Source organism: Megalops cyprinoides, chromosome 6, assembly GCF_013368585.1.
Source record: "Megalops cyprinoides isolate fMegCyp1 chromosome 6, fMegCyp1.pri, whole genome shotgun sequence".
Taxonomy (NCBI): domain Eukaryota; kingdom Metazoa; phylum Chordata; class Actinopteri; order Elopiformes; family Megalopidae; genus Megalops; species Megalops cyprinoides.
In genome coordinates, this window is record NC_050588.1 from 33,455,281 (window position 1) to 33,473,965 (window position 18,685).

Consider the following 18,685-nt stretch of genomic DNA (forward strand, 5'->3'; position numbering starts at 1 on the left):
CCCCAGACGGACCTCAGTGCACCCCCAGTTGTCTCCTTATATCCCTATGTCTACATAGTATTTATTATGTTTTTTAAAGATAAAGATGTTTTGTGCCTCCCCATGGATTGCAAGTGCACCCTTCTGTATTTTCTCTGGACGCCAAGCCTGCACTGAACTCTTATTTGCTGTGTGTGTGTGTGTGTGTGTGTGTGTGTGTGTGTGTGTGCGTGTGTGTGCACGCACATGTGTGTGTGCTTGTGTAAGCAGCAGAAGAGTATAATTTAGCAATTTCTGTCTGAGAAATAACTGCTTAGAAGTATCATATTCTACTGTGTATCACTTTGAGTCCTCACTTAAAGCCCTCAGATCTTTCTTTTTATCTATCTGTACAGTGATTTGAATAATAACCATATCGCCCCTGAATAACACACAATGCAGTTTTTTTTTTTTATTCCGAGCTATGTGTAGACCAGGTATGAACTGGTTTGACCTTTCTGACGGACACTTTGCACAACAAGTACCCTCTCACGTGCTTAGCCAGCTTCTGGTCCCGGACTCCGTAGATCAGTGGGCTCAGGAGCCTGGGTAGAATGTTTGAAAACAAAAAACTCACGAACATTATCTTTGTTCTCTCCTGGGGGAAGAGCTGAAGGAGCACTCTGTCCACCAGCGGGGTGATGTAGGACATCATGCTCAGCAAGACCTGTACCCCATGCAACAGGATCGTGTTCTGAGCTTTTCGGGCAGAAACGGGGTCTGTGGTGGCAGCCTTTGCCGCGAAAAGGACTCTGAAATAAGTGTAGATCAGAGTAATCCACACAAAAGAGATATAAAGAGACTGCAGCACCGTGCTTTTCTCTTTGTGATATTGCGTGTTGTATATATTCAGGCTGAAACATAACAGGGCGGAGGAAAACAGACTGGGCGGGTTGACGGCGAGCATGATCACGAGGTCGGTGAGGCCCGGCATGGCTCCCACGCCCCAGATGATGCCGATGAGGACGTAGGTCCTGCGGACGGTGCAGATCTGGGCGTGGCGCAGGGGGTTGCAGACGGCGATGTAGCGCTCGATAGCCATGCTGGCCAGGTTCAGCGGGGTGTTCTTATGTGTGGCGTCGGCTATTATAAGCAAAACGCAGCAGACTGACACATTGAGAAATGGCCAGATATAGGACACAACATGTAACGTCACAGAGAGAGACAGCATGATCATGTCATTGATCACCATGTGAATGTACAATATATACCTTGGGTCGTTGTAGAATATTTGACTGTTGAAGAAGGCGAACACAAACGTCCCATTGATGTAATTGATGATAACGCCCAGGAGAACCAGAATGAAGTTCTTCACAAAAGCTTCCTGAAATTGATCCAAACGATCATGAGTGGAGTTCATTGCTCTTTTTCTTTGGGAAGATTCACCGCACCACCCTTGTTAAAAACAGATAAAAACAAGATATTGTCTCTTTGCCTGAAAAACAAAAAGCAGTATACTTAGTAATGCCCACGATGGGAAAAAGTAGGCAGAATTAGAGTCCGGAAACTAAATCTTAAACAGTATATGAGTTCTGAGTATTGCAATTAATTATATCAACTATACACTCCTTTATTATTTTCCCTGGTAAAAATGTATCCTGAAAAAATGGTTTTCTGACAATAGTTTGTCTTGGTATCATACAGTGACTGGTGAGCTATATTACTCTGTGGATCCCTGCATTTCTTAAGTACAATATTTTTCTTTTTAATTCCTAAGAGAAAATGAAACAAACTGTTTATGGAAGTCAGACGAGCAAGTGGACAATAAGAAAATGTGGAATTAAATTAGACTTATTCTATCATATTGTAAAATAAACATTACTGAAAGGAGGAATAATCCTCACATATACTGTGTACCACACATATAATTTCTGAAAAACAAGTTAAATATGGTTAATATAAACATACCTCCTTGCTTTGGACAAGCAAATGTAAAATTCCTGTCTCCTCCCTAAATTAAAAGTGTAACAATGAATGTTTTTTTTCTGTCATCTGTTGTTGTTAATCGCAATGCTCATTTTCCAGTTTCTTCATTGAATATTGAATAATAATCATTTAATCACATTTAGTTTGCAAATTTATATTTAAAAATCATTAATGATCTTGCCGTTGCTGTATTACCAGTGTGGTGTCATATATACCATTTCTGAAAAACTCTAAGGTTTACTCAAGTGCAAGATTCCTCATAAAATTTAAGCACAAAGTGATTACACATTTTCATTAATAATGAATGTATGGATGTATTGCAGAGGAACTTACCTGAGAGGTCTTCTCAGACAAATAAGAAAAAGGGACCCTTTGCCTGGTTTATATAGAGAATTATTATTTATTTAATTGTAATAATCTGTAGGGAGATGTCAGGATTATCTGAAGGGTGATGAGAGTAAAGCAGTATTGCATCTACCTTTGAGATTACCTTTACAACTAATTGAGCTGCCTAATGTACAGAGACAATGTTTTTGGGCACATGATGTGACTTTGCAGCTCCTCTGTTCTAAGTGCAGCTTTTCAGTAGGGTATCTGTAATCAAAACTAGAATGATATTTAAATAACTCTAGTTTTTAAATACGACAATACATCAGAACTCTCTTCCATGCTTTCGGTCCTACCTCACCTGTAGTTGGTCATAAGTGGAAATAGCCTTATTCTCATAGCCACCTTCATGTCCACTTGGGCACTCGCGAGGTTTAAAATAGTGTGACGAGTAAACATTACATACAAACACAAACACAAGTACTTCAGAAGTAACAGAGCCATTTCATTAAAATACAAATGCTTGAGTGTTAACATCTCTAATATGAATAGTAATCATAATCAGAATTACTAATTGTCAGTTGTCCGTGTGAGTGAAAAACTGCAGTATGGCATGTTTCAGGCCAAGTAAGTATTTAAAAGACAACTGAAGGTGTTACGTGATTCCACTATTCTGACTGAGGTCATTAGCTCATTCTATCACTGGGGGCAAAGGTCGATAAAGACGATAAAAAGCAAGTGGTTGTTGTGGAACCTTGGAACTGAGCGACAGACAGGCAGGCAGTGGAGTTGGGGCGGGGGGGCACAGGAACTTAGTAACTAAGTGAGGGTGGTGTAGCTGAGGGCCCAGCATGACAGTACAGGGCAGTACAGGGAGATACAGGGCTGCAACTGGAAACCAGCTGAGAGGGAGATGAAGATAGGGGTGGCCAGTCAGACTGCAGAGTTGTAGATAAGTTAAAGCTGTGGAATGGTATTGTCAGACCAGACAGAAAAGGGTTGCAACAGTAAAACTAGAACAGTAACAGGGCCTCCACAAGCAGTGGCTATAGTTACTATAAAAGCCCATAATTTGGGTTTTCTGTTTTCTGTTCCCTCTGAAAAATATGCTCTGTCCATTGCTTTGCGACAATGCCATTGTAAAAAAGTGAGCCACAGTAAATTCATTTTGATGCATCTCATATACAAGTTTTCAAAATGTCCCTGTAATCCAAATTGTTTTCAACCCATTGAGTAATTTCCCACTCACAGATTACTGCTTTCCCACACTGATCATTATTAACTTTGATTGTTATTAGGGGGGACACCACCCAGGGACTGCCTTGTGTACACTGTATGAATAACGTTCCAGAAACTTTAAACAGTAGGAATCAAGCACAGGTACTGTACATGAATATACTGTATGAGGTCAAGAGTGACACGCAATAATATAACGCAATAATAAAAAAAAAATGTACTCAAATGCAATGATGTCAATTTTGAAGCTGATATCACCACAAGTGATAGGCTTCCAGCACATCCTCCATTATGGATGGTTGTGACATTTGGACCAGTCTCAACTCACAGTTGACCACTAACATTTTACTCTTTACAGCAAATAGTGTGAGTGTGTTATTTTCTTGGCTTAGAAAATGAAATATATTCTAATGCTAGAAGTCTGTTTCTCATATCTCATGTTCTGCTTATGAAATTAAACAGGACTGGACGCAACATGAAAATTGTAATTCCTTGCTTAGTCTGCCTGGTCGAACTGAATGTGAGTAAAACATATAAATTTGATAATAATAACAGCTTGGGGTGTTTACCTTACATTTCACTGTATCTTTATGCTTTCCAAAACTTTTCATCTCTGAAACAAAAAACATGTGTAAGACAGAATGCCATTACTTTTTCCTGAAGCCAAAATGTCAAATCAAATCAAGGCAAGCTCTCATTGCCATTTAAACACATAAACCATATCAGCAGAGCAATACATGTGTATTATTGAATTACATATCATTGCTAGCTCTCCAAAAAGTAAATCAACTTTTTCAAAGAACTTTTTATGTGAAAACACACATTGGTGGTTTCAAAGACTTTCAATAATCATTCATTTTCATGGCTTATCATTTTTACGGATATACAATCATATTGGTTTGGCTTTTTTGTCAAAAACTGCATTTTGTTTGCTATCACATTTAGGTATTGTTTAATATCTGGAGTCACAATATTAACAGCACAAACCCTTCCACAATTAGTTAACTATGAATGTGAGATGAACATAATACTTTGTTGTGGCCACTGGGATTGGAATATTATTTATGTTCCTTACAGCGGAGAAGCACATAAAAATGGGAATGATATATGAGAAAACAATGCTATGCATTGACACATCTGAGGTTGGAAAGCCTTTCCTTGAACTTTTCTTCAATATGGTTACAATTTGAGATTCTCTCTGTTATTAATCTCGGGGTGTATTTGGAGGATATGAGTACTTCATTGTGAGTCTTCTTTATTGTGAATAAACAAGAGCAAATCTATACACACGATGCATGACAAGAACAGACATTGCAAAGTTTGAAAAACCTAAATACAAAAACTTTTTATTGCGGGAGTACATTTTTTGCATAGTTCATACATGTTCAGCTTTGAGAGAAAAGGTCCTTTTGTTCAGTTAAGATGTGTACTAATTAAACACATTAGTACACATTGCTACATATTAGCCTTTCATTGTCTGACTTATTTAATGTGAAAATATGAAATATGACAAGGTCCAGCTGCAGCAGCGACATGTGCATGTCACTTCTGACGGGATTTGATTACCGGCACGACTTTCTTCATCCGGCACGTGATGTGCCTGGCCCAGTATTTCCGGAACTTCTCGTCTCTGAAGCCGTAGATCATGGGGCTGAGAAAACGGGGTATGATGTAGACCAGGAGGAAGTTGACGTAGCGTATCTCCAGGCCGAACTCCGGGAAGAGCTGGATCAGAGGGGCCTGCATGGAGGGCACGACAAAGGCCAGCATGCACAGCAGCAACTGGACCCCGTGGAGCAGCACTGTGTTCCGGGCCTTCTTGGCCGACACCTGGTCGGTGGAGGCGGCCCGGGCGGCCAGCATGATCTTGCAGTAGGTGTACAGGAGGGTGAGGAAGACGGAAGAGAAGTAGACGATGTCGAAGACGCAGTTCTTGTAGTAGATGGAGCGGTCCCTGAACAGCAGGGAGTGGTCGCAGAAGATGGTGGAGTGGAAGAGGCTGGGGGGCTCCTTGGCCAGGGTGATGAAGAGGTCGGTGAGAGGCACGGCGGCTGTGAGGACCAGGATCACGGAAATCAGCAGGAGCGTGCGGGTGATGGTGCAGATCTGCTGGTAGTGCAGTGGGAAGCAGATGGCCACGTAGCGCTCGATGGCCATCCCTGCCAGGATCAGCGGCGTGGCGCGGGTGGTCATCACGGCGGTCATCAGCAGGGGGCAGCAGACGGAGGCATGGATCTTGAAGAAGACGTAGCTGACCACATACAGGGCTGTCACCAGGGTCAGCTGGACAGCGTCGTTGACGACCATGAAGATGAACATCACATAGCGCGGGTCTTCGTAGAAGAAGCTGTGCTTGAGGAAGGTGTTGACCATGCTGCCGTTGATGACGCTCAGGGTCAGCCACACCAGCATGGCCACTATGTTCTTGGTCAGTGCATTAGTGAAGCTGTCTTTAGGAGTAACTACTACGGCATGGGGGGTGTAATACACATCCAGCGGAGTGAGTGTTGAGTTCATGTCTTCAGGTACAGCACAACTAAAAAAAAGATTACATTACATTAGTGTGTGCATCATAACTAAATTACATTAAATTCATGTCATTTAGCAACTGACTTAGGTTTTTACATTTGTGTCCAGTAATATGTCCATTTTAAACAATAACGATTTAAAACAGCACTTTGTGTACAGACAAATGATCATACAAAATGTGTCCAAAAAGTTTTGAGAGTCATGTTTTATAGTATTTTTCACAAATTGTATTGTATATAGTTAAAACACCACTCCATTAAAATGGGAAAAAAGAAGCTGTAGCAAAGCAGAGCTAAATAAAATTCAAAATAATTACTGTTCAGATTGCAAATATACATAATGCTCCCAACTTCACCAGCTGGCTTTAAAAATGTGGTGCAATCAAATATCTTTACACTGTATGTATTCTATTATTAAAATCTTGCGTTATTGTTATAAGTAACAGACACACAAATGCACACTGGTTCACACACTTAGCTTTCAAGTTTTCAAAACAAATATTCCCTGATTATATGTTTCAACATCGATGCTTTAACTAGGTTAGCAGCTCTGCATTGTCTTGTCTTTTTTTTGTTGTGGTGCAGACAAGTGCAGACAAGTGAACTTTCATAAATTTATGAATCAAATGTTTGCACTGTTTCTGAAAATATAATTTATTTAACATGCTCGTTTTTGACAGAGGTGCAGGTGCAGTTTAGCATACCTAGCCCTGTTAAAACAAAATCTAAAAAAAACACAGAAAAACATGTTATAATATAGGTTACATAAACTAAGTGCATTAAGATTAGACTGAAGAGAGGAGTGTTCACTTACCTTGTGAGTAATCTGGTATTTGGCATCTAGGTGGGGTAAGCACCTGCTTTATAAAGTCATGTACTGTGCGTTTAATTGATTAAGAAGTTATGGCTTATGTCAGAGGCCATGGAATAATGAGCATCTGGAGACCAGGAAAATACCATAACCTAAGACCGGCGAGGAGAATTGGGCATGTATGGCATTTATTTACAGCACTGTCTATAACTGTTCCTTGTGTCAATTAATATCCAGGGGGTGGGGTACTCTAAGGTATATCAGAAGGACAGAAGGTGATATTCAACAACAACAACAATCATACTATCATCATACTAATGAGGGTGTGGACTGAGTAGCTTTCAATTAAGAGACAGCTGCATCTCCAAGACTATAGTCACAGGTTTATACTCTCAATGTTCAATACACTGCAGTTAAATACCCGGCGACATGCAATATGATTAGCTAGAGATATGTGAAACATAACATATAAAATATATAAAGGATAACATTGCACTGTCTCTACACAAAGCTGCTGAGCTAGGTAGCAGTTTTAACGAGGATAATTCCTGAGTTATCGGAATGGGAACCAAGTCAAGCAAAATATGGCAAAGATCTTCAGACTAATGCAGGCAAATTATTGCTTTACATCCTGGTTCAGAAAGTGTCGAAATAATATTGAAAGGGTTTCAAGCTTATTATCATTTTAAGATGCACTGTAAGAAAATGTATGCTTTTGTAAGTTCTACAACACTGTAAGTGAGAACAGTGTTGTGAATAGTAAGGAGAAAACTCATGTGAAAGCAGCACTATTACTGGTAAGAATAACAGCGCAAGGAAAGAATCATCACTAATGACAATGATATTTATGTTGTTAGTAAGACATTTAATGCCACTAATAAAAAAAAAAATAACACAGCACCTGAGTGGCTCAAATGGTAAAAGCACTTGATGTGTCAAGTGAGAGGTTTAATGGTACAGCCTGGGTTTGATTCCAGCCCAATCTTCATCTGACAATGACTAGGAGCCCATAAGGACAGAACCAAAATTGGCTTTGGTTCACCGGGGATGTAGGGGGGGTAGGTTGGTAAGGGGCTTGTCCCATACCTTTATACTAACCACAGGTGGAAGCTGCAGGACATTTGTGAAAATTGGGAATTTCAAATTGAGGAGACAATGAGGTAAAAAAAAAAAAAAAAACATTTGGCATGAAAAAAAAGAGAAAATAATGTCACCAGTAAGGAAAAAATAAAAAAAGTAGTAAGAAAATAACATTCACTAGCTTGAATAAAATGCTTACAACTGACTTGCCACTAGTAAGGCAATAAATGTCACTAGTGAGAAGTGAATATTTATGAGTAAGAAATGAGAAAACAAACCACTCGCTGAATTACCAGTGGTAAGGTAACAATAGCTAGTGAACTGGCAAATTACTAGTTCACTAGTACTAATGGATAATGAAAAGTTAAAATGGCTTGCCATAGCTGACTAATAACAAAATGTTGACTACATAGACTGTTATTGTATACATTAAAATGGAGGTAATGTCAAAACACAATGGTTAGTTAGCCAACTATAATGATGTCAGATAATGTTAAATAATTAGAATTTAAAAGAGAGTCTCATCTAGTCATCTCAGGTGTGTCACACACTGAAGTCCCACCTCTTCAGGATACACACTCCCTTCCCAAAAACTGTTCTTTTGTTCCCCTTATGTGTAATTATATATATGAAAGTGTTACTTCAGAGTATGAGTTAGCCTTGTGTTTGGAATGGTATTGTGTTTAACTTACATGTGGATCCAGGCACACACTTGTGGTCCCAGCAATATTTTTGGTACGAACATTTGTTCATATGTGGTTAGTGGTCTCTTATCTCTTTATTGAATGTATTTTGTAAGACGCTCTGGATAAAAGCACCTGCTAAATGACAATAATGTAAAGTTTATTACCTGAAGATTATGGGTTATGATCCATTATTAATTTTTACCTTATGTGGAGTGAATAAAATGAAACCTGAAAGCTTACTCATAATGTGGGAAAGGCATACTGTAAAAGGTGTTAATCAAGAAAGTAAACACATCATGGAAATGGTCCACAAACATTTGTTTTGCATTTATTATTTTACATCATTATTTACATTTTTATTTGTTTCATTATTCTGAAGAAACCTACAAAGTGTATAAAAAAGAAATAGCAATTTACCTTCCTTACAGATTAAAATTAAAAAGTTTTTTTTTGCTGCAAGAAAAAAATAATATTAAATAGTCTGATATAGATTATTACTGTCACAGTTAAGATTATTATTTAAAAATTAAATTAAGTCACTGTTAAATCAGAATCATACAATCTTTGAGTGAAAGCCACTGCTTCCTGGGAGAGCACTGCTTACCTTCAAAATTATAGTTGTCCAGAAGCTTGCTTAACCCATTTTATTAAGGGTTTTTGCTAAATTGTGTCACTATGATGCACAATCACATTGTAACCTTGGATTTTATATTTTATACTTATCCATTATATTCTCTATATCCATTTTTCAACAGGGAGGTTGGGTAACATTAAATAACTAGAACAAAGGTGACGAAGACCAGTACTCTCTTAAGCCTGTTGTTCTTTCATTATGACTGCAGATGCATTCGAGTAGAAGGGAATCAGCTGCTGATGCCTAAGCCTTTCAAATTAAAATTGCCATGCTTTTCAATCATACCAAACTGTGAAAAACAACTACATCAGTGAATGAAAGTATTCTCTCTGCTTCTATTTGCAGCTCAGTGGTTGTTGATGCTTAACGCCAAGCCACACCATTCATACTTTACGGACAAGCTAATGCTCATTTTCCAGTCTGTTTTCCTGTTCGCCGCTTGGTGTAACCCTACACTGGTTGCACAGGAAATTTTTCTTTAAGTATTTACGGAACTTCTGGTCTCTGACGCCGTAGACGATAGGGCTGAGGAATCTTGGGAGGATGTACACGATTAAGTAGGTGGAGTAGCGAATGTCTAAGATGTGTGCCGGGAAGACCATGCTGATGACGGCCTCGATTCTGGGGTAGATGTAGGAGAGCATGCACATTAGGAGCTGTGCCCCATGCAACAATATGGTGTTTCTCGCCTTCTGCGCGGAGGTCCTGTCTGTGGACATCGCCCGGGCCGCAAACATGACCCGCAGGTAGGTGTACACCAGGGTGAGCAAAACACAGGAAAAGTACAGGAAATCAAGAGCTTGCATTTTAGTGGCCAGGGTTGGAAATCGGAATATGTTTTGCCGGAGGCAGAAGACGGAGGTGTAGAAGAAGCTTATGGGCTCTGAGGCTAAAGTGACGAAGAAGTCGCTCATTTCTGTCACTACGCACACAAACCAGATGATGCCGATGAGGATGTAGGTCCTCTGCGTGGTGCAGATCTGGGCGTGGCGCAGGGGGTTGCAGACGGCGATGTAGCGCTCGATGGCCATGCTGGCCAAGATGACGGGAGAGTTCCTGGTGGTGAAAACGGCCACAAGGATGAAAAAGCAGCAGAAGGACACGTTGATGAAGTAGAAGATGTAGCTCAGCACGAACAGCATGATGGTGACCGTCAGCTGAATGGCGTCGTTTATGACCATGTTGATGAAGAGGATGTATCGCGGGTCCTCATAAAACACCTGGTTTTTGAAGAAGGTGACCACGACGCTGATGTTGATGTAGCTGAGGACAAACCAGACCAGCACAACGGTGAAGTTTTTCACAAAGGCTTTAGTGAATGTGTCTCTGACAAGCACTGCCGGCGCATAGCTCTTGTATGTTGTCTCAAAGGGGTTTGCCGTAGAGTTCATTGTTTTGCCTCTTCAACCCTGCAACAAGCAAAGACAGGGTTGCAAAGACATTTCAAAACATTTTAGTTTCCTGAGTTCAGGCTGGCTCCTTCCCTATCAAAAGTAAATCAAAACAAAGTCAGCTAAAACTTGAAATCAACTAGACATGAAGACAATTCTTATCATTTCAAGATCTAGCATACAAAATTATGCAGGAATTGCTCAAGTAAGTCAATTTCTTAGGAATTACTTTTTTCAAATAATGAAAAATAAAAAGCACACCCTCAGTATAATTGCTCTTTGCTCCAATTAATGTTCCAAGCATTGTGAAACGAGTACTTAACACGATTCATCTTTGTGTTTAATACATATGACCTAACTTTGCAATCACCAACTGCAATATTACTATAGGCTTGCCTTCACCTGAACAAGTACTGTATTAAAGCAACGTTGCTGAAGCACAACAAGCACATTTCTCTCATACACCTGCATGCAGCTTATGGCTATTTTCACACACTACAAGTCTCATTGTACAGAGAGAAGTACTGCAGCATAGCCACATCTCCCTGATGTCAGCTGATCAGCACCTGACGCACTGACCGATGCTTCAGGGTACGTGAGTACAGTGAGACATTCAGACCCCACTGACATGCCCACCCTTTCCCCAGCACAACAAGGTGAAATTACTCCGCTGCTGTGGGCGCTGATGACACGGCTGGGATTGAATCCGGGCGGTGGGACTTAGTTTGCGCTCAGAATAAGTGTCTTAATGAACTGAGCCGCTCAGGAGCCCCTTGGTGTGATTTTTATACCATACAGAGAAAGGTCAGTCTGGGAAAAGTACTGCATAAATTAAGACAATGATTTGGGTCAGAGAGCAAAAGCTTAAATATTATGATTTCAGCCGTCACTGAAATTAACAAAAATATTTATCACTCGAATTAATAAAAAAGATTTTGAAAATATACTTGTGATAAATTTACTCAAAGTGAAGGAAACAGCTCCATAGCTGCGTGATATAATATCACTCTAGTTTTTGACAATCATAGTGTATATGATGTTTAGAAGGATATATCAATTTACATGTGTACAAATGTAACCTGTAACAGTTACATTGCTTGATATCACAATAATAATATTTTGCATTGCATTTGGGTAAACATTGATAAATCGTTAAATTCATCTTTGGAGCTGCTACATCATATAAAGTATTACTACTATACAGAAATGCATTTTACTCAATGATTAGATGAAAGTAGAGGATATTTAGTGTAGATTAACATTAAAAACAGAAGCTACAAAATTATATAAATCAAAGAAGAGCTGAAAAAATGCAATGAAGGTGTTCCAAACATGCACTGAACTGATAAAAAAAACCCCACATAATTCAATTATTTGCAGTTACATCCATATATATCCGTATACCTGATCTGATCTTCATGGCCCACCAAAGGACCTCCAGTCTCTCTAGTTTCAGCGAAATGGTTCTGTTGAGGAGAGAATGAAATGATCAACAACATGAAATGATCACTTACTTCATTCCAGTTGAACTGCTGTGGTTAACAGCTGGGTTAAACGGACCCTTTATATATGTTTGAACTGACATTTTGATCTACAAATAAATAAATAAATAAATGTAATTGATGTCTAGGGATCAATGGTCGTGAAGTGTCAGAAATCCCTTTAGAATCTGACCAAAGTCTCTGATAAACAAACCACAGAGTAATGAAATGTTTTACAGGATCCTCTATGCTCCTTACACCAGCAGCACAAAAACCAGTTGCACAGAGCTGGCTGCACTGATTTATGTGGATGGTTAATTGTACGTTAAAACATAGGGGGGCAGCTAAGTGAACAGGCTGTCAATCTGAGGCCTGTTTCCTGCTAAGTTCACGCAGTGCTGTGTCATACAGGGTCTGTATTTCACTCCGTTTCTCCGTTTCCGTTGCAGTATGGTGATAGATACCATTTTTGGAATTCAATCCCGCAGCCAGTTCAGAGACTCTAACCACAGACCCCTGTTATGCATTATTTTGCTGACAAAGTTTTTTTTACAAATGAACATCTATTAATGTTTTAATAAATTAACTGAATAATTGTGTCTTGTGTCTGGCAATGATGAAAATGAGAACACGGATTCTGCTAGTACTCTGTCTGTTGCCCTTTATGCTTAGGGTCCGCGTTTTCTACTCACTGGACCAGTGGACACAAGAGAACAGGTTTCAGAAAGGACTTTTGTGTCAGCCAGGCTTGTTTGCTGAGTTGCAAAGGTCATCATAGTTGGCTCACAGGCAGGTGTTGTTCTTGGAGGAGGAACAGACCCGGGGGAAAGACACTTTGTTCAGACAAATACTAGACGCTGTTGACATTTCTCTTAAGGATGGAAAATTCTGAATGACCACAGAAAGTTGTGGAGCGGCTGACACAACCCCTGTCTTACTGTGGGACTTTGGATTTAAGTGTTTGTGTGGTATTTTATTTGCGTGTGGCCTATATGAGATATTGTATTTTATGTCTTTTCCTTAATCTGATATTTATTTAAGTGAATGATGACTGTTTTCTCCTTTACGTTAATATGGGATGTTGAAAATTTGCATTTCTGTGCAATGAGCTAACACTGACATTACTCATGGTCGCATAGTTTATCAGTATTAACCTAACTTCATGAAGAGCTTTATACCCATTAAGAAATGAATAAACTGACTTTGAATAAATTGATTTTTTTATTGCGCTAGAGGAGTCAGCAAAAGTTTTGCAACACATATTATTTATATTGCTTGAAATGCTGCATCATTATAGGTAGAACTGTTGACCACACAAAGGGCAGTGTGGTTCTGAAAATAAAATAAAATAGCTGAATTTTTTTTTTTTTACTTTATACTGGTAAAGGGAAAAGTCTTTACTGAACTAAAATACTAAAGTACACAATATGTTCAGATCGCATACATTTTTTATTATTCTTGTGTTATTGTATTTTTTAATTTTGATTTTCCATTTCCCCCCTTTTTTCACTAAAATTAAGTCACATCCCACCGTGACAACTTCAGCACTCACACAAGAACACGGGCCAAGCTGCATGCAATTCACCTATACACTCACCGAGCACAGCTATTGAAATCCCACAGTGCACCAGAGGGCACAACCTGAACAGAGGATAAACACACCCTCCTTATGCTATGTGAGTGACCGATAGGTATGCAAATAAGTTGCAAAGAGGGAACTCAGGCCAGTCTATGCCAATTTGCATTGCCACCATGGGCTCCCAGTCGGTGTTGGCAGATGACACGGCCGAGCTCGACCCTGGGCCGTAAGGCTCAACCTGTTCTTGGAAGGAGTGCTTTGGCTGGATAAGCCACCAGTGGAAGCCCTCAGTGGAAGTTGTTTTTGATGTCTGTGTATTTCTAATGAACTTATAAAATGTTAAGAATAATGAAAAACTAAAGATGTTTTGTGCCGGAAGTTGCTCTGGATAAGAGCATCTGCAAAATGAATGAAATGTAATGTAATATTACAACCCATTCATCTTAATTCATACACAGTGGTAAACACTCAACGTGTTTTTGCTGTACAGGATTGTTTCAGAACACTTACATTCCAAAGCAAGGGGAGGAAACAGTAATTAATGACAAATCTTGACACACATTCACATGTTGAGACAAAAGGAGTTAACCCAACTATTCACAAATTCCAGTTAGACGTTTGTTCCCTGACAAAATAAAACTAAGGGAGAGACTTTAGCATTATTAGATTAGCCTTCTGAGGGCTACTTGTTAAGTGTTTTTTTATATATATATATACAAAGAAATGTTTGTGTTGGCTTCATTTCTGAATACTTAACTTTTTTTCAGAAACCTTAAAACTGAAAACCTCCGCTGCAAATACAAGACAACTGTAAGTTACAACAGCCCTAGGTGTCTTTCAAATGCATGCCTCTTAATGTGAAGCTGTTTTATGTTCAAAGAGCTCACCTAAAAATGGAGACTGAGTAAAAGGCTGTTTGTGCTGAGTAAAAGAAAAAAAGAAACAAAATAGGCTGAGGCGGCACATTTGATAGCAAAGCAAACCTACTAAACCTACCTCATAAACCTACTGAATTTATATAAGAACACATTAAAAACATATATCTTTAAGATTAAAAAAAGATCTAACACATTGGTTATAATAAGGCCTGAACACAAAAAGAGTCAGGAAGTTGATTCTGGTTTAAAAATTCTGATCACAAATGCTTGCAATCAATCACAAATATTTGAAGTATTGTATCACTCCGGTGTGCTGCTGTTTTAATTAAGTGTTCTAAACTTGTGGTGTTGAACTGAAAGGTCGCCCCATACACACACACACACACACACACACACACACACACATACATACATACATACATGCACACAGATGAACAACTGAAAAAGGGGAAAGGAACGTGTGGTTTTTGTAAATCTTTATGGTTTACATTACAGTATGCACAGTATGTTCTTGGCAGGGACTGAGCCAACATACAGTGCTATGTTTTTATTGTATTTTTGCACGTATTCACATTTTTACACTCAGCTCTCTATCCACTCCTGTCTTTTCTGTCAGTAGCCTCACTAGTGGGGAAGAAAGCATATGCAAAGCATGTATTAAAAGTGTTATATATATGTATACAAACAATGAAACCAATAAACATTAAACATTGAAGAAAAACCAAGTAACTATATTATTGGAGTGTCTCATCATGAATCGTGAATCATGGAAAAATGAGTGCTGTGTGCAGAGGACCCTTATTGTGAGAGTCCTGCTTGATGCCACCAACGCTGAAAATAAAAAAGAAATCTATTAACATTGGATGATTTTGACCTAAAGTGAACTTTAAGAATGGAGGGACTTTACAGTGGACACATTCTTTTGATGGATGCTGATGTCTACTTTGCACAACAGGTACCTCTTGAAATACTTCTGGAAGACCTTGTCCCTGAGACCATAGATAATGGGACTGAGAAATCTTGGCAAAATATGAATAATTAAATAGCTTGTGAATCGCATCTCCAGCACGTACATGGGAAATATGTACAGCAGGACAGTGTCCAGGAGGGGGCCGATATACGTGAACATACACATGCACAGCTGTGCAGCGTGGAGGAGGATGGTGTTGCGGGCCTTCCTGGCGTCCGACTTCATCGCCTTGGCCGCGAACAGAATCCTGAAGTAGGTGTAGACCAGAGTGAGCCAGACGAGGCACAGGTACGCTATGAAGGAGATGTTCTTCTTCTCCCGCAGGTAGGGGTGGCGGAACACCGGGTCGCGGTTGCAGAAGACAGAGGAGTGGAAGAAGCTGACTGGCTCCGTCGCGAGGATGACAAAGAGGTCGGGCAGGATGGGCACCACCCCCAACGTCCAGATGATGCCGATGAGGGCGTGGGTCCTGCGGACGGTGCAGATCTGGGCGTGGCGCAGGGGGTTGCAGACGGCGATGTAGCGCTCGACGGCCATGCTGGCCAGGTTCAGCGGGGTGTTGTACGTGGTGGAGATGGCGATCATCAGGAGGACGCAACAGAGAGAGACGTTGATGGTGAAAAACACATAGCTGACGACGTGCAACAGGACAGCAATGGTCAGCTGGATCATGTCATTGACGACCAGGTGGACAAAAAGGATGTATCGTGGGTTCTCTTTGAAGATGCTGTGCCTGAAGAAGGTGTGGATCAAGGTGGCATTGATGTAATTGATGGAGATGCACAGCACCACCACAATTATATTCTTGGTCAGAGCTGTCGCGAAAGTGTCCCTCAGTGGGGTGCTGGATATGTTGCTCTGAGTGCTGTTGTATGCAGAGAAGTTCATGGTTTGTGCTTCAGAACCCTGTTAAACAACAGAAAAATATTCTGCATATACAGCTCTGCTCACTTTAAGATCTGTGCTATTTAATTTTTTTGTTTTATCCATGTAATTCAAATGCAGTGAAAAATAAAGATTGATTGCTTTCTTAACTGTCTTTTTCCTAAAAATGTCACACACAGATGTACAGTATATGTGTATGCTTGTGTATGTCTTTGTGTTTGTGTGTGTATGTGTGTGCGTGTATGTATGTGTGTATGACTGTAGTGCTCAATACCAATACAAAAATGACCCTGACAAATCAATCTCTGTATTTGTAAAATGGAAATTAAGGCATTTAACTCACCTCTGCGAATTCAACATAAGGAAAGAGACCTTTGTAACCCACGATGTATTAAATTTGGAAAATCTTGCATGGCTTTTATAGGCTAAAGAGAGACTAGGGACAATTCTGAGATTGAAAGGTGCAGCCCACCACATACAGACGTGCATGCACACGCATGCGCGCTCCTCTCAAGGTTTTGGAAATGTCACGCGAAACACTGGGGTCACCATAGACCCATATGACCAGCCAGAAAGGTTTTTTGTTGTTGTTGTTTTTAGCAAATGCTTTGGCTGCATTAAATATTTAATTTAAAGCAAGATCTTAAGCATTTCCTCTCTCAAAACATTCAAAATAAATTGTAGTTTCCTGCTTCCAACTGAAAATATCTAGAGTGTGCATATTCAGATGTTTTCTACAAACCTTTCCTCTGATACGATACTTTACCTGTGAAATGGACCTATTAATGAAGTATTCATTAAGGTTTTAAGAATGGATAACACACAATACAAGATTTATCTCATGGTGAATTACTGAAGGCAGTTTAGGGTTAGGGTTAGGGTTAGGTGCCATTTACTGATTTTATTATAATTGTCTTTCTTTTATGTCATCTGAATAACCTTTACTGGCAGCTTCATTTATTTTTAGATTCACATTCTGTGAAACTGTAATTTCTTAAAATGTCTTTCTGTCATACGATAATAATACCACTTACATACCTTATGAAAATCTTAGAAAGTGATTTAAAATATGTTCGATCTAACTTGCGCTAAACAATTTTGTGAGTTATGTGATGCTTCCAATCATATTATGGGAGACAGTCGAGAATAACATGAATTGTTGGATGTTTGTGGTTCTTTCAGAAGCTCTGGATCATTGCTGGTCTATATATGTGACAGCATAGTTACTGGTCTAGTTGTTGTTTTGTACTGATTTATTTATCATTTGTACAAGAATGTCCTCTCTTAAAAATGTAAGTGTTAATTGGAAGAGTAGTAAGGCGGAAACCACTGCTCACCAAGACAAACATCAAAGCTCATCTTACATTTGGGATAATATTCTATGGACAGATGAGTCAAAAGTAGAAGTTTTTAAATGGTGCAAGTCTTCCTATGTCTGGCGTAAAGCGAATACATCATTCCAGTGTAGGAACGTCATACCTATAGTGAAACATGGTGGTGGCAGTGTGATGGTATGGGGATGTTTTGCTGCCTCAGGACGACCTATTATCATTGAAGGTAGCATGAATTCTGCTATGTACCAGACAATTCCTAAGGAGAATGTCTGACCATCTGTGCCTGAACTGAAGCTAAAGCGTAATTGGGTGATGCAGCAGGACAATGATCCAAACACAGAAGCAAGTCCACATCTGAATGGCTAAAAAGAAGCTAAATTAAAGTTTTGGAGTGGCCTAGTCAAAGTCCTGGCTTGAATCCAATAGAGATGATGTGGCACGGCCTGAAAAGAGCAGTTCATTCTCAAAGACCTACCAATCTGTCAGAATTACAACAATTCTGCAAGGAAGAGTGAGCCAATATTCCTCCACAGTGATGTGGAGGTTCATATCAAATTATAGCAAGCGTTTAGTTGAAGTTATTTGCCACTAAGCGTGGTCCAACCAGATATTAGGTTTAAGGGGCATTTACTTTTTCATAGTGGTGATGTGGGTGTATGTTAACCATTTTCACTGAAGGAACAAAATAAACATTAAAGTACTATGTTGTGTGTTTACTCAGGTTGCCTTTGTGCAATATTACATTTTGTTTGAAAATCTGAAACCATTCAGTACTCCAAATAGGCAGTAGTAGAGAATATCAAGAAGGGGAAAAATACTTTTTCATGCCACTGTTTATGTGAAAAGAGTCATATTCCACTTTTCCTTAACTTGCAGCAAAATTCTCTTATCTGCATATTATTAAACACCAATATATGCAGT

At 39.5% G+C, this 18,685-nt stretch overlaps 4 protein-coding genes across 4 annotated transcripts; all 4 read right to left on the bottom strand.

Moving 5' to 3' along the window:
* Nucleotides 1-430: 430 nt before the first annotated feature.
* or137-3 (odorant receptor, family H, subfamily 137, member 3) lies at nt 431-1,378 on the bottom strand. The gene has a single exon (XM_036531784.1). The coding sequence runs from the start codon at nt 1,376-1,378 to the stop codon at nt 431-433; it is 948 nt and encodes a 315-aa protein (XP_036387677.1).
* A 3,671-nt stretch (nt 1,379-5,049) lies between these two features.
* Nucleotides 5,050-5,955, bottom strand: LOC118779612 (odorant receptor 131-2-like). Its single transcript, XM_036531785.1, has one exon. The coding sequence runs from the start codon at nt 5,917-5,919 to the stop codon at nt 5,050-5,052; it is 870 nt and encodes a 289-aa protein (XP_036387678.1). The 5' UTR covers nt 5,920-5,955.
* Nucleotides 5,956-9,647: 3,692 nt separating this feature from the next.
* Nucleotides 9,648-10,580, bottom strand: or134-1 (odorant receptor, family H, subfamily 134, member 1). Its single transcript, XM_036531786.1, has one exon. The coding sequence runs from the start codon at nt 10,425-10,427 to the stop codon at nt 9,648-9,650; it is 780 nt and encodes a 259-aa protein (XP_036387679.1). The 5' UTR covers nt 10,428-10,580.
* A 4,881-nt stretch (nt 10,581-15,461) lies between these two features.
* On the bottom strand, nt 15,462-16,433 carry LOC118779614 (odorant receptor 131-2-like). The gene has a single exon (XM_036531787.1). The coding sequence runs from the start codon at nt 16,431-16,433 to the stop codon at nt 15,462-15,464; it is 972 nt and encodes a 323-aa protein (XP_036387680.1).
* Between the last annotated feature and the right edge of the window lie 2,252 nt (nt 16,434-18,685).